The following is a 23,151-nucleotide window of genomic DNA, read 5'->3' on the forward strand; positions in this document are numbered from 1 at the left end:
AAACAAAAAGGCTTCTTCACAGTGGGATTAGCAGTTACTGCAGAAATTAATTATTTCATGAAATATGATAATGTAATCTTACTGTCTTCCTCCCTTTCTGTCTACTTGAAGAGCAAGACTGTATCACGCATTGGATGCTGATGTTTCTAGAAACTATCATAGACGTGATTCATGCACTGTGCAAGTTTGGTAATCCTAGACACATAGAATGGCCTGGGTTGGAAAGGACCACAATGATCATCTAGTTTCAACCCCCTTGCTACATGCAGGGTCGCCAACCACCAGACCAGGCTGCCCAGAGCCACATCCAGCCTGGCCTTGAATGCCTCCAGGGATGGGGCATCCACAACCTCCTTGGGCAACGTGTTCCAATGTGTCACTGCCCTCTGTGTGACAAACTTCTTCCTAATATCTAACCTAACCTCCGTGTCTTGGTTTAAAACCATTCCCCCTTGTCCTATTACTGTCTACCTTCATAAACAGTCATATTCCCTTCTGCTTACACCGTCCCTTCAAGTACTGGAAGGCCACAATGAAGTCTCCCTGGAACCTTCTGTTCTCCAAGCTAAACAAGCCCAGTTCCCTCAACCTTTCATTTTGTACCCAAATTGTGAAGCATCCAAAATCATTACTTGTTAAATCCTGTAACTCCAAGGGCTTGACGTGAGGGAGAATTCCAGCTTCAAAAGGGAATGAATATACTGTTTCATAGTAAGATATATCAATGTAAATAAAGATGAAAAGCTTGTGCTCAAAGAATACAAACCCTGAAGCAATTTGTGCTTCACTATAATTTAGTCTGTAACACTGAAAATGCTGTAGAAATGTCTGTTGCAGGGGTGAACAGGATTCCGGAAGAATATAGTTATGCTTGCAGAGTTCAGAATAATCCACTGAGTACATGAGATTTTCACTAGCCACTTTTTTTTCCTAAATAACACAATGTCAGTTTTCTTTAGGAAGAAGAGGCTTAATTCACTCTGAAGGTACCTCAGTGCCTGAACACGTCAGCGTAGTTCATGAGATCTTCTCTAATAGTTCTTGGCATATTTTGTTCTCCAGACAAATGAGGAAAAATCCATTGTATGATTTTAACCTAGACAGATTCTCCTGATCTTAATGTCAGTAGGAGTCTAGCAAACAAAATAATGTCAATACTAGTTTGTTTTTTAAAAATATATTTATAAATAAGCAAATGCCGGCTTTGCTCTTTAGCTACAAAGTATCTTCATGAAAGAAAATAATCAACAATCCATAGTGGGTGGTTCAAAGAAGTTGTTTGCAGACTGAAGAGGCTTCTAAAATGTAAAAGGCTGCTGGGTGCCTTTGCTGTTATGGATTTATCTTTCAAGCAGTTTTCCTATCTTCTTTAAAAAGATTAATTCCATGGATCTGTTGTTTTGTTTGTTGTTGTTGTTGTTTTTAATTTAAGGGTTTTTTTTTGTGCTAGGAAGAAGTTTACTCTCACATGAGAAATCTAATGAGCCACCTGCAATGATGGCATAGTTCTTCCAGCCCTGGGATGACTTTTGCACCTGTAGATATGCAAATGCATCTTCTGTGGTAAATTTCCTTAAGAAAACACGCAGAAGTCATCAGAATGCCTCTTCCCATCAGTGCTAGGTCCCTAAGAGGAGACATCTTGAGCCTTGTTTTCCTCATGGTGCTTAGGCCCAACTGCTTGCCAGCTGGCCTCTGTGGTTGTAGAGCAATGGCTTGGCCTCAAATCTTGTTTGGAAGGTGGAGGCACTCTCCTTCATTCTCATAGCCATGGTGAGCATTTTAACCCCAGAAAACAGCTAATCTTGTGATGTATGTTGTGCCTTCATCTACTGCCAGCCTTCAAGGCATGCAAGGACCTCACTGATTCCAAATACTTTTTTCCCTATTCACCTAAATAAAAAGGAAAAGCTTACAGCTTGTTTGGATGAAATCTCCTGGGAAAAGTTCTCTGTGGTTTAGTGACATGCTGTTGTTGCTGGTTATATGATGCAAGGTTGTTTTGGTCTCAAAGCAGATTAAAGCCTTTCGGTGGATTTGCTCTTCTCTCGTGAAGGCTTATTACATGCAGTGAATGGAAACAGATGAAGGATTAATTTATATTTTTTCCAGTGATGCTTGTTTCTTCTTACACAGGAATCATTCAGAGCCAGACCTGTTATTTTTTTTCTATTGTAGTGAGATAACTGAAACATTTTTTAAATGTATGTTTTTAAAGCTCTAGCTTAGGTATTAGTGCACTCCTGTTGTGATTTTGCTTGGAGGCTATCAGAGGCATAACTGATTTGAAAGGTAATGACTGCGGCATAGTGCTGTTGCTAGGAAGGGTGAAATGCAGTAGAGCTGTTCTGGCTTTCATCTGTTGCAGTGAAAAGGACCACGAGCTGTGCTGCATCGTGGTGACTCTTCAAATGGTCTGACCAACAGATAAGCCCAAGCAAAAGGAACTGTAATTGTTTCTTCTCTACCCTTTCCCCTGCAGAATATTTGTCTTTCAAATGTTCTACTTCTTGCCAGCTTAAAGGACTTGCTGAGCATCTGCAGAGAGCACAACTCAGCCTCTCATCTTGTAGTTATCATCCATTAGCCAGCCAGCTGCACATAAAAGATGTTTGGCCTCTTATTTCCATCCTGTTTGCTTAACCCTTCGCTCAGGTGTTTGGGGAGCCCTTCTCTCTCCAAGGCACATCAGAACCCTCCTGCAAGTTCTCATTGTCATTGACTGGTCAGACCTCTCATTCAGGGCACCTTTTCTCAGAGACAGCAAAACTAGTGCAAATCTGATGGTCTTTTCCTATTCCATATGACATCATGAAAACGCTGTGTGATTTAGTAGATACAGCACTTTAAAGTGATAATCTGTGGGAATATTGGTTTGTTACAATGTTTACTCATTGTTCAGCATTTTCAGTAGACCAAAAAAAACAAAAGGTCCAAGGAATCTCAGAGGGATTTTCGAAGTATAAAAGTAGAAACCTAAATTATTTTCATGCGTGTCCCTCCTCCCTGATTTTTCTGTACCTTTTGGAGGAGAAAGGTTTGGAAGTAATACAGGGAGTCTTTTCAATAGCAAAAAGGCTTCTGTGCATCATGGACCCTCTTATCCAGTCACCATTCTAAAGCTTCATCTGCCAGAAGCAGAGTGTGTAATGCATTGCACTGCACAATTGGTTTGTCTCAGTTATCCTTCTGTCTTTTTCTAGCCCACAGACAAAGAACAGGAGTTTGCAGCTGCAAGTGCAAAACAGCTTGAATATCAACAGTTAGAGGACGACAAGCTCTCTCAAAAATCATCATCAAGCAAACTTTCCAAGTCTCCTCTAAAGATTGTCAAGAAACCTAAAAATATGCAGTGCAAAGTGACACTCCTGGATGGATCTGAATATGCATGTGAAGTAGAGGTAAATTGCTTTTCTCTGTTTTTTTTTCATTCTATATAGAGGAAAATATTTGAAATCAGACTTGCAGGCACTAAAAAAAAAAAAATTAAAAAAAATTGCTTTTAAAAAAAAAAAGTCTAAAACTGAGTTCCCAATTTAAGCAAAAATATAGATGGCCAGATATTTCACTAATGCCATGCACGTAGATGTTTCCATTATTTTTCCTGGAGATAGAATATGATGCAGAGATTTTATCTTCAGTGGGGAATAGCTAACAGTCCTTGGAGCAGCCCGGGACTATGGATTAATATTATGTTAGCATGTGCCACTACAAAATGGAGAAAATGAATTATGGACAGCAAAGCCCATAAAGAAAAAGAAGGATTTGGGTCTTGCAGGATGTCCTTTTTCCCTCGTATACTGCTGAGTTGAGAATTGTGTATAGTCAGTCTGAACAGTAGTTTTGACAATCGTGAGATGAGTGGGGGCAAAAGAGATGCCATGGAGGCACAAGGAAAATGTCAATTAGACTGTGGAATTTTATGTGCTCCCCCACTGTCTGAGAGTCAGAACTGTGTGTAAACATCACCGGTGGAAAGCTACCATTGGATTTCTATGAAGAAACTTTCCTTCCTTTGGGGACTCTGCCAGGAGTCTCCTTTTGAGAAGAGAGCAGCCTTTGCTACAATCACTTAGGAACTAGTCAGTCTGTGGTTTCTGACAGACCCATGCTGTGAGGATGTCTTTCTTTGAGCACCAGATGACTATGAAAAAGCATAGGCATCAGCAGATTTAGCACATTTGGATTGATTTACTTCTCCATTCAGCTGTTACAGCAGTGTCACCACATTTGGGCAGTGAACCTGCCTGTCTTGATCCTGCTCTTGTTTAAGAGGTCACGCACGAAGCTGAGCTCCAGCTAGAGCAGCATCCTCCTGGCAGAGGAAAGATGCATGTTAGAGGCCTCAGCATCGCCAGCTCTACTTTGGGTAACTGCAGAGTTAGCTCTAAGCAAGAGCTGTGATCCTATTGCTCTTATAGCATCTTAACAGTCATACTTTCAACTGTCTTCTAGTTGCACTGGCCAAATCCTGTACTGTTTCCATCAAACTAACAATACCTTCCTGGTCACATAATTGTGACTATTTAATTGCAGTTACTTGATCTCTACTCCTAGTTTTGTCTAGTTTAAAAAAAAAAAACGTGCAAGGCGTTAAAGTGAAAGAATGATTCTACTGGCTTTCATAGAAAGAGTGAGACTTTTTTCAGCTTTTGCCATTTGGGTAGAAAATCTGAGTCACTTTCTGGAATACAGTTAAGCAAATTTTTCAAAACAGGAGTTCTATGGAAATCTTGTCTGCAAGGCTGAGTTTCATGAGAGTGTAAGATGGAGCAGAAAGGGAGATTTATTATATTAGACTCTCAATTCTGCAAAAATAAATGCTATGAATAATACTTCATTTTAGTAAGTTTCAATTCTCTAAACTTTGCTTCTGTTGGAGGTAGTATCAAAATGCTAGCATATAAAAGTCATCGTGTTTTATTGCTTGTCAGATTAGTCTGCTATGCAAGTTACAAATAATATCCTTTATGTATACTGTATGCATTTTTTTTCTATGTAGACTGCTGAAATATCTTACGGTTGTGTTCATTTTCATCAGTAAAGTGTCTGCCTCTAAGATGGCTAGGTATTGTAGGCAGAATGCAATACTGATGAGAACAGAGCTCCCAAAAGGATGAGTCTTCAAATGACAAAGCTGTTATATTGTGATGAGCAGACCATAGGGTGTGTCAAAACAGAATTTAGCAGTGAAAAGTCAAAAATTTTTCAGTAAACAAGTGCAGGTGCACTGATGTGTTTAGACACCTTAAATGAATGACCCAAACTTTGTGTCCTTCCTAGGTGATATTGTCAGCTTCTTGTGTTTATTGAGGATGCAACTGCAGGTAGCTCTATAGCACAGCCCACTCTTTGGCCCATGGATAGATCCCTAGGAAATGCTACTTTACATGTCTGTAAAGTTCAGCTACAGTGAAAGGAGTCCTTGCCCAGCCAAGAGATAGGATGTGCCATTCACTTGCTTTATCCACTGGGGAGAAAAAGTACATACAAAGGGTTTTAGTAGGCTGGGGAGGCTGAGCATCTGTTTCTGAACACATTTCAGAAAATCATTTAGGAAAATGAAGGTGAAGTTCTCATCTTGGGTATTTCTAAAGTTCTGTTTCTTTTTCAACAAAAATCTGGTGCTGCAATGTGAGAAACAATGTCACATTTCAGAAAAAATGGTATCATATTTTTGAAGTACTCCTTAAGTGAGCAGGAAAATGTAATGTTGGTATATTCAAAGATCTAGCAAATCACGGAAATCAGTAAATTCCCCAAAGTGAATTCCTTAAAAGAAGGGAAAGCAGAAACATGCCAACCAAACATTTATTGTTTCCATGCCTTGTGTTTTACGCGCATAAGTGCATCTTTCAGTGTGGACAGCGTTAGGGATTTGACAGTTGGTAGAGGCAAGTTAGAAAGCTCATCCCTTCTTGTCAGCTTCCATTTTGCAACTCTACATGTCCTGCTTCTGCCTACTGAAATCTAAAAAGCAGTGTAATTTAGAAGGACTGGAAATTTAGTAATGTCCAGCTCTGTCAGTGAATTTTGTTTTGGAAGTGAGCCAGATATCTCTCCAGAAGTGTATTCCCTAGTCAGGGAGTTGGGGATCATTATAGAATCCATCAGTTACTCTATGGAGTGGTTGCAAATGACAAATGCTTTTATATACATTAAATATTCATATCACTTAAAGGAGCTTATTGCTCTCAAGTAGAATACAACCTACAGCTTATCAATTATGTGTTCATCCAGTTAATGACCTGACAGCTGAAATAGCACATACTCAGAGATTTAGACGCTTCTGACATGGGTTTGGTTAATTCATTATCCCTTTGCAGTCTGTTGTTTCACAGCTCCCTCTTTCCTATTCCGTATTCAGTGCTGAGAGTCTTCAACAGCTTCCACTGTTTCTTTCAGTCTCTCATGCCCAGAACATTGCATATGTGACACCAGGGTTTTTTATGTTGTATGAGATATATCTGCAGAGCAAGGGGTAGTGGAGGTAACTTCAAAGAGGAGGTTAACAGCAGTTCATCTAATGTGTTATTCTTTCAGTGAAAGGATCTGAAGTAAATGCCAGATAAAAGATCTCTCCTGTGGCCCTACAATATTACTGCCAGTGTGTTGTATCTATCCTGACCCAGAAAGTCTTTCATGCAGTAAGTCATTACAAGCCAAAATCAGGTTAAATAGCTAACCCAACCTGTTAATTTATCCTTTTCCAAAAAACATAAAACAGAAGCATTACCATCTGTACTGTCACCACACTTCTCAACTGGGAGCCTATGGATAGGATCAGCCAACTTATTTAAGAGCGGTGGTTCCCTTTCAAGGTGCAGTGGATACCTAATGGCATTTTATGTGTCTGGGAACAGCTGCGTGCTTTTGGAGCAGATATGTTTGTTGTACACTGAAGTTCTCACTAACAGTGTGAAAGTAGAGCAGCAGCCTAATATGGTTCCCTCATGCCCTAAAGCAGCTGGAGATTTCTAATGGGTACTCAGAGGAGCTGGCATAGCCTGGTTGGACGGTGCTGGCTGTTTTCCACTGAGATGTCCACCTCTTCTGAAAGCTGTTCTCCTTGCACTGTTCATGGTGCTCTCCCACCTGGCACCAGGACCAGAAATATTTTGTCAAAAGTGGCCAGGTCCATAGCTGGTGCAAAAGCTGATCAGGCAAAGAGAATGCTAAGGACTTCTTTGTTAAGCAAGCTAGGTCTACATACTACATTTATCTTTACTTCTTCAAACCAAAAATGTAAGATCATAGAATGATAGAATAATTAAGGTTGGAAAAGACCTATGAGATCATCTAGTCCTACTGTCAACAAACCACTAATATTGCCCGCTAAACCACGTTCCTAAGAACTGCCCTTTCTTTAAACATCTCCAGGGAAGACTGCAAACTGAATTCAGATAACCTTAACAAAGGCATTAGTTGAGGTTTTTCTGAAGATATGTGGAAATAAGCAGAAATAATTTGTCTGAATTTCTCCCACCTTAAGTAGGGGTTTTCGAGTGCTCTACTACATTTACACTATTTCTAGGATTTATTTTCTCATCTTCCTTCTCTGCCTCATCTTATTTTTCTGTTGTCTAGACTGCTACATTTTAATTAAAAGACTGAATTGGAACAAGCTGTCATCCTCTCCCTTAGATGTTGCCTAACTTGAAGTGTCTTTTTAAAACAGGTTGGAATTTGCCTTCATGATTTCTACTCTAAACATATAGATGTTATTAATCACTGTGTGAGATCAGAAAGCAATAAGAACCTTAACCAAATGAAAGGCAAAATGGTTAGATTTCATTTTCAAGGGCACAACTGTCTGAACTCATTGGTAATTTATATTCTTCCTTCATTCTTCTTCCACTTGGATTTTATGATCAAACAGGAAAATAGTAAATGAAAAAAATGTTTCCATAGCAACTTTGCTGTAACATTGCTGTAGCACTGTGCCAAACAGGTTGAGTTCCTGTATAATTTGGATGCAGTGGAAAATGTTGAAATCTGAGGTCTCAAGGAGCGTTACTATACCCACTGTTCTTGGTCAATGGGAGTCAGCTGAGGTAGGGGGAGATTGTTGCAAATACACTGTTGTGGTTTTTTTCTATCCAGTTTTTGTAGTCCACTACCCAATTCTGCCCACAGCAGTAGCCATTTCTACACTTCTCTGAAGAACAACCGAGGATACCCTACATTCATAGCAGTAGGTTTTTTTTCCCCACATCTTTAGGGGACTTTAGGGTACCATACATGAATCGGAAAGGTGAGGTGTTCTATTTCCATACATTGGAAACCAGGGTTTATAACCTGAAGAGAGGCAAACTGGGATGAACTGGTCGCTCTCTGTCTTGCACAGTGTGTGCTAAAATTCCTTGTTGGAGGCAAAATGTGCATGAAGTGAATGGCTTCTCATGTAGCATGGAATGTTGTTTCACATGAATTTTTCCTGAAAAAGTCAGTGTATGTGGATGCTTCCTTAAAAAAGTTAATCATTAAGGATGGTTGTTGGACAAGTTGGAAGAATAGGGAATAAGCTCTGCTACCATTGGCAGAAATTAAAAAGTATAAAAAATTTCCTGTCCTTGTTAGACTCTGTACTTCAACACTGCGTGCGTTTCTTCTGGTATTCCACATCTCACTTGTAATACCACGTCTCGAGGATAACTCCTTCTGTGTCTCTGTGCTGTGGTGGCAGAAGGAGTAGCCCCACTGTTCCTTTGCCCCAGGAGGTGTCTCAGCACGGACATACGCTCAGCTTTGTCCTGGACAGTTTAATAATGTTGCCTTTTTACCCATTTTGAGGTAGACGTGAAAGTCAGGAAGGAAATTGCTGTAATAAGATGCACTCTGCTTGCTGAAGGATACAGTTTCAGTTACCCCCTGCGTGTTTTAATTGTTTAATGAATTCCACACAGTCTCTTGCAAACGGCCTTACATGTGAAACTTATTACTGCTTGCAAAAGGGAATTTTTTTTAATAAGTCTTTTCCTTTTGACCTAGTCACTACTTATATTTCAGTTAATTTAATATGAAGAGCTTTAGGTTAGGTTTGTGTTATGTTTTTTTTCCTTACCTAGGACGTGTCTCACTAAATGTGACTGGGCTGGGATGCATCGTCGGCATTATACAGAATGTTTTCTGCCCCTAGACCCACTAATTAGGACTGACTCAGATTAGCCAGGGGATTCAGCTAAGATCTATGTTACCTGACACGTGTCAGTAGGAGTCTGGGTATTGCCTGAATATGTTCCAACTGAATAGAGCTAATATACAACTCCTCTGGCTTATGTTCTCAAAATGCTGTGTACTGCTTTTTATAATTTAAAAGTACTTGTCAATTCAGGAAGCACAGTGTTCTGGAAATCGATATCCATGTTGTCCAGCTTGTAATAATGAACTACGAGGCTGAGCCAAACAGAAAAGTGTTTATACTTGCTTTTAGTGCATTTTAAATTTTTTTAAGGTTTTTCATTGAAGTTAAAGAAATCTTTTTAAATTATTTTTATTTTTTAAGACATCTCATGTTGAACCAAGCATTTTTGAAGTGCCACAAGTTGAAGGATGCTAGTGTGGCTCTTCTGGGACTGGAGCATTTCCTCTTTGCCCAGAGAAGCTCAGCTCCAGTCCCCCAGCTGGGAACATCTGGGTTGCATGATACTGAGAGACAAGGTCTGTAAAACCTGATAGGAAAGCACACCTAGATGGTTAGATAGCTGGATCTCTTGTATTTCCTCCAGTTAATACGCAGGTATGTTATAGAGACTGAAGGAAAGCAAAATATTAAAAGCAAGTCACTCTTTCAGATGTTGTATCAAGTAAACAGCAAGTTGGGCTTTAAATTTTACCTTTCAACTGAGCAGAGGACACGGCTACAGTGAGAACACCGAAACTTCTAAGAAAAAAATATAGTACATTTGCTCTCCACATCCATTTCCTGCATCTAGTTCTCTCATCTCTTGACTTTCATTAATAGATTCTGAAAATGATTTGAGGAGTTAAATGATGTGTTTAGGAGGTAAACGTCTCCATTTTAATCATTTGGAGCCATTTTTTGTAATGGTGTAAACTATCAAAAGGGATTGACCTACACTGATGTATAATTGCCCTGAAATTGCATTTTTTAGAGAATATATGATTAACTGAAAATCTACGGGTGACATGTTGCCTCCATTTCCTTCCCCTTGATGAACCAGTTGGAAAGGAGCCAGTCAGGGGCTTGTTTTCCATCTGGTGGACTTACATTTATGTAGTCAGTTGGGTTTGGTCATGTACGCTCAAACCCAGATACTGCAGGCCAGTTGCTGCTTAACTTGAGGTGATCTTTTACCCCAGAGGAGAGATCTCTGTGCGCCTGTCATCCTCAGCATCATTCCTGCTCTTTGTTCTCCTCAGCAGGCAGGGAGAGGAGTTCCTGTCCTCCTCACTGTGCTTGCTGATGGCCTCAATGCAGCAGGGGTGAGGCTGCATCGAGGCCTTTGTGTTTGTCTTCTCCAGATGCATTGCCCTTGGGTGAAGCTCATCCTCTCAACCCTGCAGCTTCTTATAGGGATGCAGCCAGCACCCAGACACTGCAAGTGTTTTTTAAACACTAATGGAATATGAGTCAAACATCACAAGTGGAAGGTTCCTCTTGCCCCTTTTCCCTTCTTCAAAATGATTGTCAGATGTTAATACCTCCTGCTGTTTCTTCATTCTGTCTATTCCCCATTTACCCCATCTATTCCCATTCTTCCAGTGGAGTGATCATTTTCTTGTACCTGCCCCCATCTCACTTCTGCCAAGCCTCACTGCTCTTTGTGGTGTTTACTGCCCTTTTCTGTCTTTCTTAGGTGCCTCGTACTGCTGCAGCTCCCAACCATGCTGTCTAAATAAATCTCCAATTCTGTTGCAAGTTGATCTGATTTTATACCTACTGTACCCATGTTAATGCTTCATTGCTATTTCCAGAACAAAACTGAATCAGTGCTCACTTTATCATCTCCTAAATATTAGGTGCCTCGTAAAATCCTAGCACCTCGTACAGGTAATTTTTTCCAGGTGAGCCCCACACAGCTTTCTCTGGGCTGATTTATGCTTTGTTATTATCCCTGCTGCTGACAGAAGAAAATACCAGAGATGGGACTAGTAGCCTGCAAATCAAAGCTGCGATGGAAAGGATGGTTTGTCTCTTGTGTCTTTTGGTCAGTTTTGGTCTGGCAGAAATGGGTTTGATCCAAAGTGGATAAACCTTGAGTGTCGCTTGCAACCACTGAGAATAGGGCAAGCTGGAACTAGATTATCTTTGAGGTCCCTTCCAACCCAAGCTCTTTTATGATTCTAAGTTATCTCTCTTGACAGCTGAAGCACTGATGATGTGATGCTCTCTAAGGCACCCCAGATTTAAAAGCCTGATCCTCATGCCGCCTCTCCTGTTCCTATCCCAAGAGTGTCTTTCTGTGCTATGGTTTCTGTGTGATTTTTTCTTTTTTCCCCTCTATCCTGGCAATGTAGGTCAGGGAGAGCTCTGTGGCTTTTAAATTCATATGGCAAGATTACTCCGTAAATCGGACTATGTTGACAGTAGAGCTTTTTTCAGTTGAAAATAAACCAAATGTTTATGGTTAATTTTTGCTGATAGTTGCCAATAGCTGCATACAGTGAGAATAGTGGAGGGTTCCTCTTAATGATATGCTTGTCCACATTTTGAAGTCACTCAGGAGGGGTACATGTTTGCTGAGCCCCCTTAAGACCGGGTAGAATAAGGGAACAAGGGAAATATTTATATTGATGCCCCTCACTGGGAAGCCTCATATACTGTGTGAATCCCAGCAGACCTTCCTGAGTTACTGCAGACCTTCTTGCAGGAGGATGTGGTGCAGCTGGGAGACAAATGGATCAGCTGGATGTCTGGTTAAATACCAGACCCAAAATATCTCTGTCCTCCAGTACAATGAGCAGTGGTGGTATTTTCACTCTTGAAATACCTACAAAATCATGGAATATGGTTTATTATTGTATAAAAAGATTTAGCAAACATCTGAGACTAATTCAATTCTTGTCACACTTATTTCTGTTTGAGAAAAAATATCCACTGTTTTTTCCTGGAGAGTAGTGCTGGTAAGCTGTTACTAGATCTCAATTTTTGCCTTGTGAATTCTGTTGATGCATTTGGAGTGCCTAAGCATTTGACAATCATCACATTTGACACGTATTTCTGTGGCTGTTTTGCATGTACAACTGTGGCTGTTATCCTTCGACATACAAAGAAGTGCTCTGAAGCCTTTATTATTTCTTAGGTGTTGCCTTTTGCTGCTTTGCCTTGCCATTTATAAAGTGCAGGCTTTATTCATAAACGTGTATTCTGCGTAGCATATTTGTCAGTGCACTTAGAGCTCATGTGGTACAGTGTTAGAGTGATCTCTGCTGATGCAGAAGGCAAAGACCCTAATTTGGTTCGATTCCAGCGTCAGGACTAGGTCACCAATCTTCTTACTGGGATTTAGCAATCGCCTGCTTTTTTTTTTTTCTGCTTTTTTTTTTTTTTGGTATTAGTGCTGGCTTTTTAGGATTGCAAGCTCAAACTGTATTAAAGAAGATTGCCCTGATAAAAACTATGCCATGTTATACAATGTCACCAACGCTAGGTGCAAGTATGTAGCTATAATATAGACATAATTACCTAAATACTTCTATTAAATACTTAGTGGTAGGCGTTAAAAGTGACTGGTTTCAGGAATAGTAATGTACTGTACACAACAAATATGGAGAAACGGGTAAATTATAGTATCAGTATGAAGGGGAGAAAAAAAATCATTTTTCCCAATATGTTGAAATACAGTTTAGGTGAACGGAAGTTTCTCTTGTGTGGCATTCATTCTTAAGCAGAGGTGGAATAGTATTTCAGGTTTTTATTTCAAACTTCTTGAATATGTTAGTCGCCTACAGGGACGTACAAGCAGATCCACGCATAAAAATGTTAATAAAGAACTAGAGCATTTGGAGAGCTTGAATTGGCATGCAGCTTTCAGGCAGAGCACTGTATGAAATGAATTCATATTGGAATTAAACTTATTAAACTAAAGCTTTCTGAAATTGTCAAGTTCTAATTCTTTGCACATTTGACTAAATTGTTTTGTTTTTTTTTTTTCTCCATATATTGTGTTTGGATGTGTGACCTGGGATGTTTCCAAATGCAGCTTACCCAAGAAATTTAGTTAGTAGCTGTAGTTAAGTATGTGAAAGATTAAACAGCATTTCCTTCTGGGAGTCAAAAAGCAAATGTTTTTTGCTTAAAACATAATATTTTCTTTGCCACCCAAAAGGCTATTGGGAAATTCCTGTTCAGTATCTCCTTACTATGAAGCATAAACTGCTTACAAACTGAGTGGAGAGTGTTACACAAATAAGTACTTCCAAGAGACAAACATCCTCATGCATGTTCAATTATAATATTCTGTGTATACTAAAGCAGATTTTTCTCTAAGAAATATAAAAATAGTTGAAGTAAGAATTCAGTTCTTAGATGCATTCATTTCTTTTTTTCTTTCAGTTTATTTCCATTTGTCTATATTCATCTGCCCATATAGGAGATGCAGGAGGACGTTCGTTATTTGCTCTGTCCATTTGCTTGCTTTGTCAGTTTATTGTACATCTTTCTACAAATAACTTCTGCGAAGGTTTTGCTCTGTAACAGAAGTGACTTTCTTTACAATATATTATGTTATGTATAGAACATCTTTCTCAACATTTTTTACTTTCAGATGAAATAAAATGTTGATTTTCTGGAATTTTCAGCAAAGATAGCAAGGGACTAAGAGGGCTAAACTCCAGTGGTTGAGTTATGTTTTGTTTTTAAACGACCTCATCTTGCTACTTATATACATGTTGTCTGTGGGATACACTTCATTAAACCAGGGGAAAACTTGCTGATTTTCTGCCAATTAACACTACAGGAGAGATTCTCCATCCTGTTTTTCTTCCTGAATGTTACCCACTTATGTTCCTGCTGAGGGCTACAGTTGAGAAATCATAGATCCCCAGAGAAATTTGAAGTTTTTTTCCTCCTCTGTCACCTTTCTCCTTCATTGCCTTTTCCCAGTGGAGAGAAACCAGAGGAGATTAAGAAATACAAGAACAAATGCTCTGAATGCAAAATTACAAATGAGTGGAAGGGCAATGAAGTCAAACTTCTTTGGAATGGCTTTATACATTTATCTTCCTTGGGAAAAATTAACCCTCTGCTATTTTTATTTTTTTTCCCCGTTTTCAAATGAAAAATACAGATACTGTATTACAGTACTGATTAGCTTAAAAAAAAAGAAAAAAAAGGCAAAGTGTTTTCTGCTGGAAATGTTATGGCCTAAAATGCAATGATTAGGCCTTCATATCTTGGCCAGTTCAAACTCTTCCTCCATGGAATATGAGAAATGTCACAGTGAGTAGATGCTATTTCACATAAAGATAAAAATAGGTTCTTTACCAGAATTATTGCGATTGACTCTCCATAGATGGTGACTCTTGAGGTCATGGTAAACTGTTCCTCCACATTTGGAATGACACCAAACATTTTCATACTCATAAGGTTGTATATGTTTTTCGAGTGCAGATATTATGTGCATTAAATTATGCAAATATTGGCATGCACATAAAATTCTGACATATTTACAAAGTTTAGATCCCTTCTACAGAGATAGGGTTCTCATTACAAAAGTGAACTAGGAAGCTTACATGCACTAGCCTCCTTTACTCACAAATGAAGACTGCATAGATCATGCTCTTTCCAGGTTTGGCTCAGTTTTTATGGACGATGCACAGCTGGTGAATAAAGACTGTGAACGCTGTCAGACGGCTGGAATTCAGTGACTCTGAGGCTTTACTGTACATATCTCAGCTGGGGGAATTTGTGGGAAGAATGCTTGCTGCAGCAAGTACAAAGTATTCCTGAGAAACAACTAATCATTTACATTCGTTTGTGTTGCAGGAATAATTGCAGAAGCTGAAAGATGGGGAATATGAAAGTTCTCCCTTGTGTATGATAGATGGTGCCACATGGATCTCAAACTTTTGGGGCGTTTTTTTGTGTTTGCACCATCATGATGATCTGTGCAGCATAGAAACTGAGCTGTCAATAGAAATCCAATTTAAATTGAAACAGTAACCTGAAATAAAATCAGTGGTCTGAATGTAGAATCTTTTTCATCGTGCGTTGTAGATTAGAAAAATTAGCTAATACTTTGCCACCAAAAGGAATGAGGGAAAAGGAAGAGGTGAGTACAGTCACATGCCAAAATGCATTACTCCATGCAAGACTGGAGCCAGCCCACACATTTATACAGTGTATTGTTGAGATCCATTGGAAAGTGCAAATGATAATTAGGTATGTGAACCAAATAACCTCAACATCATTTAAAGTTCAATTATTTCTAGCAGGATTTCATGATACTAATCTGTTTGTTCTTCTTCCAGCGACAGTGCCCACTGGAGTTATTACAGTAATTGTACAGAAGTTAAGGCCAGGCTAGTGCTAGTGTTGCTTGTTCACTGGCAATGTGACAGCTTGTCTGAGGAAAGCAGTGATGTTTGTGCAGAAAGAAATGTTCACTTTCCATGTGAAACTCAAGTCCACAGCTGTGATAGTGGTTTGTCTCTCTGCTCTTTGGCTGAAGAGCAAGGAGGCAAAATTTCCACTCAGTGGGGTGCATGACCTTGTAGCTACTACTCAGTGCAGATGCTGGGTATGAGGTGGCACAGACAAATCCCATTATAGCTCATTGGCTGGGGGACCCTGTTCCTGGATTTCCCTTACCTATAAACTCACTCTCAATGCAGTTGCTTGTAATTGCTTTCAAACAGCACACGCATACCTTCGTGCTGCAGACAGCTTCCTCCCTCAGCCTTTGCTCAGCATTTTGCATACACGTGAGACTGCAGCATTGTCTGCAAAAATAGCGCTGCTCTGAAAATATGACACTTTGGGGGCTGCAAGAGCTTTAATTTCTAGGAAGCGGAGGGGGTTGTTTTCTACTCTTCAGCTGTTCATACTATTTCCCTGTCAGTGAGAGGAGGGTAATCTGCTAGTGAATAAAAATAGAGCATGAGAGTAGACTAACTCTCTGCGCTTTCATCAGGTATACAACAATTAACCCCTTAGCAACTGTGGAGGTGCAGGGGAGTGCCATCACCCAGTTGTGTGGGATGGAGGGAGCAGAGAGAGAATAATTGACTTTCTAATAATCTTGTTATCCTTGCAGAGCTAAAATGAAAAACTGAGTTTTCAAGCTCCCCATTCAAAATGATATGCAATATTTTACCTTGATCTGACATCATGAGATGGGACAGGGGTAAGATGGAGGGATGTTGACTGAAGAAGTTCCCTGAACTTATGGATAATGCAATGGACATACACTATTGCTACATCTACCAAGTCCTTGCAATTTTTCCTAAAATACTTAATTTGAATAAAATCATAGAATCTCCCAAGTTCAAAGGGACCTATTGGGATCATTAGGTCCAACTGCTTGCTCCACACAGGTCCACTCAAGTATTGGGCCATATGTCTGAATGCACTGTCCATACGCTCCTTGAAGTCTGGCTGCTTGGGGCTGTGACTGCACCCCTGGTGAACCTCTTCCAGGGCCTGAGCACCCTCTGATGAAGACCTTTTCCTGATAATCCAACCTAAAAATGGCATTAATCATTTTTTTTTCCTCTCTTTTTCATTGCTTCAGAAAAAGGCTATCATCAGCAAAGGTACAGAAAGGGAGAGCATCCCCTGAGTGGATTAGGGCATTGTGTGGGGATGGGGGGCATGTTGAGCAGGGACTTACTGTGGAAGAGTGGCAGAAGACAGCCAGTGAGAGTAGGAGTGGAGGAAAGCGGGGGGTGTCAGATAGGGTCAGTGGTGCTGGGTAGCCCAGATGACTGCAGAGCCAGGTGGGAGGGTTACTGGGAGTGGAGCAGCAGCTGCACAAATAGCTGATGTGGAGAGGATTGAGCCTGGGCTTCTGGGGAAAGCCAGTAGGTACTTGGAGAGCCTTTTGTAAACTTCTGCCTCCTGAGGAAGAAGAGGCTTGGGTCCAAAAGCAGAGGAGAAACTGGCAAGGAAAGATGGATGCTGTTTCTCCACTTCCTTGGGTGTGGGAATTGCTGGTGGGTGAAGACCTGCCAAGTTTACTGCTGTTGGCTCTTCTCACTGGGAGCTTGACTAGAAGATTGTTTTTTCTAATTTCAGTTCTGGATGAGAGCTGTGGGCTTTTTACAGTTGCAGGAAAGAGTCTGTGAGGAAAGAGTCTGTGAAAAATCTAGTTTTTGCACTCTGACTTCTATACTCATTTATACTGTTCAATATATGTTTTGCATTCTTTCTATGATCTTGCTTTTCCAAAACATGAACAAAGTATCTCTTTTTTCACATCTCTACATTTCCTTTCATCCCATTCACGCATGAAATGTAACTGAGAATATTTCTGTAGGAGACTCTTTCCATATTGACCTTTCACAAGAACTATTCATTTGCATGGCCAATATTTTATAGCATGGAGTTTGGTTGCTTTTTTACTGTGATTTATTTATTTATTCACTAAAAACATTCAAAGGCACAAAGCACATTCTTTTGGCCTGCTGAGAATGGCTTGACATTTTTTATATTAAGCTGTGATTCACAGTAACCAGGAGCCTTTCATTGCCTTTGTCTTGTCACACGGAAACTGTGGAATGCGAAGGTTAGGGTGGGTAACTTAACCTTTCTCTACTCCTGCTCCCATTCTCTCCCTTCTGAAGCAATGATGCCCACACCTTATCTGCTATGCCAATTTGAGTACTTGGTAAACTAAAAGTAATTAACAGGAGTGTGGGAGGTCTGCTCGTTTCCTTTAATTATGCATTCCCAGCTAAACATCTTAATTTCCTCTGGATTTGTGCAGATGCTGCCCCTCACTGTGTTTTTGTGCTTTACAAGGGCAGCAGTGGTGGCTCCATTTCCAGGCAGTGTGCATCCCTAAGTGATAGGAGCCCCCTAAATCCTGCTCCAGCAATGGCTCTGACTTGGAAGAGGCACTTGGGCAGCAGCTCATCTGTCTTAATACTGATGGGCTTTTCTGTGAACAATAAGAAAAGTTGTCTTTGTAAGGTTAACTCTCAGCCATCACGCAGGGAAGAGAATGTCCTGCCCAGGGAAGGCTGCCAGGTACACGTGGTGTTTCTGAAGCCCTCTTCCAGCACCAACATTTTCCTGTATTCAGATGCAGTAGGTTTTTGTGAAAAGTGGCTCAGTGTAACTTGGGTATCGTCCTAGGGAAGGGAGGATGGATTTTGTCACAGGCAAAAAGATAAGCCATGAGAGTTATTCCAGGCTTCTTATATTTAGTTCCACTTGCCCACAATGTGTAGAAATCCTGAGCATTTTTATTTTATTTTAACACAGCCGCATACTGTCTTGTGCAGTTCCCTGTTAAAACATTGTACCTTGCAGCTGCTAGCTCCTATTTCTCAAAGCTGACATCTGTGTAGCTGCACAGATCAGCCATGTAAAACAGCTCTCATGTTGACCTTGTATGACTCCTAAATTAGGATATTGAAGAGTGATGAATCAAATGTAGATGGTGCAGTGATGCAAGTAGTAATATGTTCAGGTAGTCTGCTTATTTATCTCCATTCGGTGTAATGACTTAGTCTGTCACCAAGTAGGAAATGCTTGGCAAAATATGGCATTGCTTATTTGCAGCAGAGATGTGACCATTTGGCTTGAGGGCTCTGGCTTTGTTCCTCTGTATGCATCAGTAGTGGAATTGTCTCCACGAAGCAGCAATATAAAACCATCAAGCTCTGCTAACTACTTTCAAGTCTGGGGTGAGAAGAATTAACATTGTTTGAAATTATGAAGGAACTGGGGTGCATCTTTTTTCCTGATCCAGGGCTGGATGTGTGTGACAAGACGCAAGTAAGCCTAGAGCTGTTTGCTGGAAGACTCAGTAAATTCAGTTAGATTAGTACTCTTACTTCTGTGGCTGGTTTTTCTGTCATCTGAAGAATGCATGTTAGACTGTAGCAGCCACTCTTACAGTCTCCCTATCAATGAAACCATAGAGTACGTTTCCCTCAATGCTTTCTAATGTACCATTGGAGCCTCAACAGAAACACTGATTTTAACAAAACTTAGGTTATGCTCTGCAACTTACTCCAGCATTGTTCCCAATGTTTTTGCTGAGTGTTAGCAAAGCTCTTTTTGTTTTTATTTGTTTAACTTTCTGTTGGCTTGTTATCACTTCTAAAATGGTTGGAGGCCAGCTTTGTTGGCATGGCCCCATCAGTTTGGATTGTGGAATATTCGCACACCCCAGCCAAAGCTGCTGGACAGGCAGCTTGGTGTGGGTACAGCTCTACTGACAGAGCTGCGTTTTCCTCTGCTCCATTCATATAACTCAGAGAGCTGGTGCAGTGCTGAAAATGCATGTGCCCACTGAGGGGCTCTGGTGACACTGCCTCATGGTGGGGTGATAAGGGGACGCAGTTCCAAGTGGGTGACCTTTGAGGAATGACAGGCTGTAATTAATATATTTGGCGTCACTTGACCACAAATGGCCACTGTGTAATGCAGACAGAAGACAATGTCTGCAGTGCTCTGGATTTGCCCTCATTATTTTAATGAAGATAAATTTGGAAGAAGCATTCTGTCTTCTGTTTCAGCATTCTGCTGGCTTTTGAAGTAATTAATGTATTTCCATTCTGCTTAAAGTCATGTGTATGTTACAGATAAAGAAACTGCCTGGCTGACATCAACTAAAATATTTATGTATGTGTGTGTGCATGTTTGAAATGAAGTGGGGAGATTTTTTCCTTTAGCTGAGGCGCATGTAGGGAAGCAGACAATGTCTGATGGCCCAAATAATTTTGAATTCCATGTCATAGCTAACGCATATTAAAGTTGGCATAGGTACTTTTGAATAGGACATTTCTGTCTGAGGTTGTGGGATTTTTTTTGAAAATTCTTTCTCAATGTCATATATTACACTGAGAACTAGGATGACCTGAATTTTTACTGTCCGATAAAAGAGACAATGATGCTCCTGCTAAAAGCTCTTGCTGTAGACAATGAGTTATCTTTTCATATAACATTCTAGCAATAAAAAAGGTCAGTGTAACGCTGAGAAAATGCTTTTTTATCCATTTTCATTCCATGTGAGATATTAGGCTCTCACATTGATTTCAGTAAATGGTTTGCTTGTATTTCCCTGTATGTTAGACAGAAAAGGATCTTGGAATTAATCCACAATATTACCAAAGCAAGAAATGGCTACGCATTTGGCTTTTCCTCCAATGGATTGCTGAAATCTCAGCTCTGATAATCTATTGCAGGGAATATTTTTACCATTGTTTGTTACCACTGTTGCTAACAGAGTACACTCTGTTTTACTGACATATACCCTCACAATAAATCTGAGGTTGCGATTTGTGAAAGACAGAATAGATCTCTTAATAGATGTTTGCAATATGGCACGTACTGACTTACTTTTAACTCCACAGCAAGACCTGAGTTCTTATGAAAAGTGAATTTGCCCCATTCAGTTGATTCTTATGAAGCTCCAGATCAATAGATCTGAAAAAAATGAATGAGTTGAAGTAAATAATTTCTGGGTCAGATTTGAGGATTAAACAATAAAGATGCTATTTTAAATTATGTTTGAAAAATAAACATAATTATTTTTTTCCCTTTTCATTTCCCACAGAAACGTTCCAGAGGTCAAGTGCTATTCGACAAAGTGTGTGAGCATCTGAACCTTTTGGAAAAAGACTACTTTGGGCTAACATACAGAGACACAGAAAACCAAAAGGTATCTTACAAAATGATGATTTTCCTTTGGCATGTGGATATCACAGCTCTCCTGAGGCACCCCCAGACAGTTGCAAACAGTACAGAAGCTGTTTTGTCTTCTCATCTAGTTGTATATGTGTACCTTGAGTTATTACGTTTATAACTGGGTTTCCTTGGCTTCTGTCTGTGTGAGCATGAAAGAATTTAATCATATACCCTAATCTCCTTCTAGTATGATTTGTTACATTACTGCCATCGATGAAAGTCGGTTCTGTGTTCCTATATACTGCTAAGTATATAATATTAATATGTGGCTTATTTAATAATATTATTTTGTGGTACAGATGGGCAGGAGTACTTTCTCTTCCAAGAAGTCTTGACCTAGCTTAACATAGCATGTTCATTTGCCTAAATGCATATGCAATTGACAGCAATAGCAAATCCCATTCTGTATTTCTACAGCTCATGTTTAGCATTAAATGAGCTGTGTATTAACAGTATTAACAGAGTTCTGGATGATCTAAGGCTCAGGTAATATATGGATTATTGTGGACACATTGTGATGAAAGGGAGAGTATCAAAGAATACTTCAAGTGCATGGTGCTCTTTTTTTTTGGACATTTTATGATAAATACTTTTAAAGAATCCAGTAACAAAACTTCTTAGCAAAGGTCACCAGGCGAATTTATTTTGTGCTTTGTATGGTCTCAAAGGTCTTCCCTGATTAGGCTGGAGTTATTACTGCCTCTTTAGTTCTTTATGTCAGGTGAGAACAGCTTTGTTTTCTAGGCTTCCCTTTGTTTTGGGTGTATATGATACATAAGAAATGAGTGGGTTCTTTTTCTTCCCCTCTCTTACTGATTTCTAAATATGAGGATTCTGTTCCTGTTTCGGAAAGTCACTTAAGCAGACGCTTAAGCAATCTGTGCTAGTCCAAGGTAATACTTAACCATATGCTTAGTTTTGCATTGTAGTAAAAGTTAAGCAAATGTCTAAGTACATTTCCAGAGAGGAATGCTTTCCTGTACTAGAAAGAAAAAAAAAAAATCATTCATTTTAAACAGGTGGCTTAGAAGTATAGATCACCAGTTACTTTAGAGAGCTAAACAGCTGAAAATGGAGTGATCCCATATTTATAGATCAGTAACAAGTACATTTCTAGTGTCAAAGTACTTAGCAATCTCACCTCCATCCTTTGCCAGACACCTTCCAGCCAGAAAATATGTGCTCACATCACATGTCACATTTGAAAATAGAAATCTTGATGCAGATTTAATTTATTGGTGCATAGTGTGCTTTTACAGAAAGCTTAGAAATAGCTGGAACTCCTCAGGCTCATGTCTTGCACCACTAACTGCATTTGGACAGCTGCAAACTGGTTGTTTTTCTTGGGTGTAAGGGTTGTTGTGTTCTGCCTGTTTGATATTTCTGTAATATTTTTTCTATGATACATCTGTTTTTCTTTCTTTGGACAAAGTAGAACTTTCCTCGGGGAGGTGAACTTTTTGTTCTGAGTTCTGCAAGGCATATTAGATATTAATTCAATTCCATTAGAAGATGAGACAGAGCTGTGGGGTCCTTACCTCCCTGTATCACAGAGGCAGGGCAGGGGGCTCTATGAGCTGCCAGCTCTGGCCATGGTGGGCTGCAATAAGGGACCTCAAATTCCTCCTTGCCTCTGGAGGAATTTGGTTTCAATCACCAGTGCTCCTTGGCAGCCAGGGAATAGTTGCAAATCACAATGATAATCCCTCAGCTCCTCAGTAGGGTTTTGTGTGATCTCCTTACAAAGCCACCAGGTCTGGGGCAACATGGATGAGGGCAGCCCTGGCAGTAACTCTGCCCCTGGAGATGCCCTCATGTTTACAGGGAGTTAAAAATGGGGCAGTGTCCTATGGCACACTTGCACATCTTCTATGAAGATCGCTAGCAATTCTCATTCTGAAATTACCATTACCCCTGCCCACTGTTGCTCCAGAGAGAAGAAGGTGGGCATGCAGGTTTTCTAGCTTTGTCTTATTTATATATAACATCTTTAAAAATGATGTTGATTGTGTTTTCTAACTCAAACTGAAGAAAGGAAACATTTTCTTTTCAGAATTGGTTGGACCCTGCCAAGGAAATCAAGAAGCAGATCCGAAGTAAGTTTGTTATTATTTGTATTTTTCTTTTAATGGTTCTGGAAAACTTTTCCTTCTGGTGTACCCAGACCTCAAAAATTGAGAAAATAAGCCTCTTTGTCTCCAAACTGTTTTTATTTGTTTTCCACTGCTAGCACTAGACAGCCTTAGTTTCCCAGCCAGTGTGGCCTCTGTACATATCGAAAGATGCCTCACAGAGACCTGTGGGTTGGAGAGCCTGTTCCCTTGTTG

The 23,151-nt window shown here is 40.0% G+C and overlaps 1 protein-coding gene across 1 annotated transcript in view; it reads left to right on the forward strand.

The window, feature by feature from the left end:
* The first annotated feature begins 3,179 nt into the window (after positions 1-3,179).
* Positions 3,180-23,151, forward strand: part of LOC100550739 (band 4.1-like protein 3) — a 31,947-nt gene continuing 11,975 nt past the window's right edge. The window contains exons 1-3 of the mRNA XM_019613935.2: positions 3,180-3,401; positions 20,694-20,798; positions 22,878-22,920. Of these exons, the coding sequence (XP_019469480.1) occupies positions 3,348-3,401; positions 20,694-20,798; positions 22,878-22,920 (202 nt within the window). The 5' untranslated portion in view covers positions 3,180-3,347. The remainder of the gene's footprint in view (positions 3,402-20,693; positions 20,799-22,877; positions 22,921-23,151) is intronic.

This window comes from Meleagris gallopavo, chromosome 3, assembly GCF_000146605.3.
Source record: "Meleagris gallopavo isolate NT-WF06-2002-E0010 breed Aviagen turkey brand Nicholas breeding stock chromosome 3, Turkey_5.1, whole genome shotgun sequence".
In the NCBI taxonomy this organism is placed as follows: Eukaryota; Metazoa; Chordata; class Aves; order Galliformes; family Phasianidae; genus Meleagris; species Meleagris gallopavo.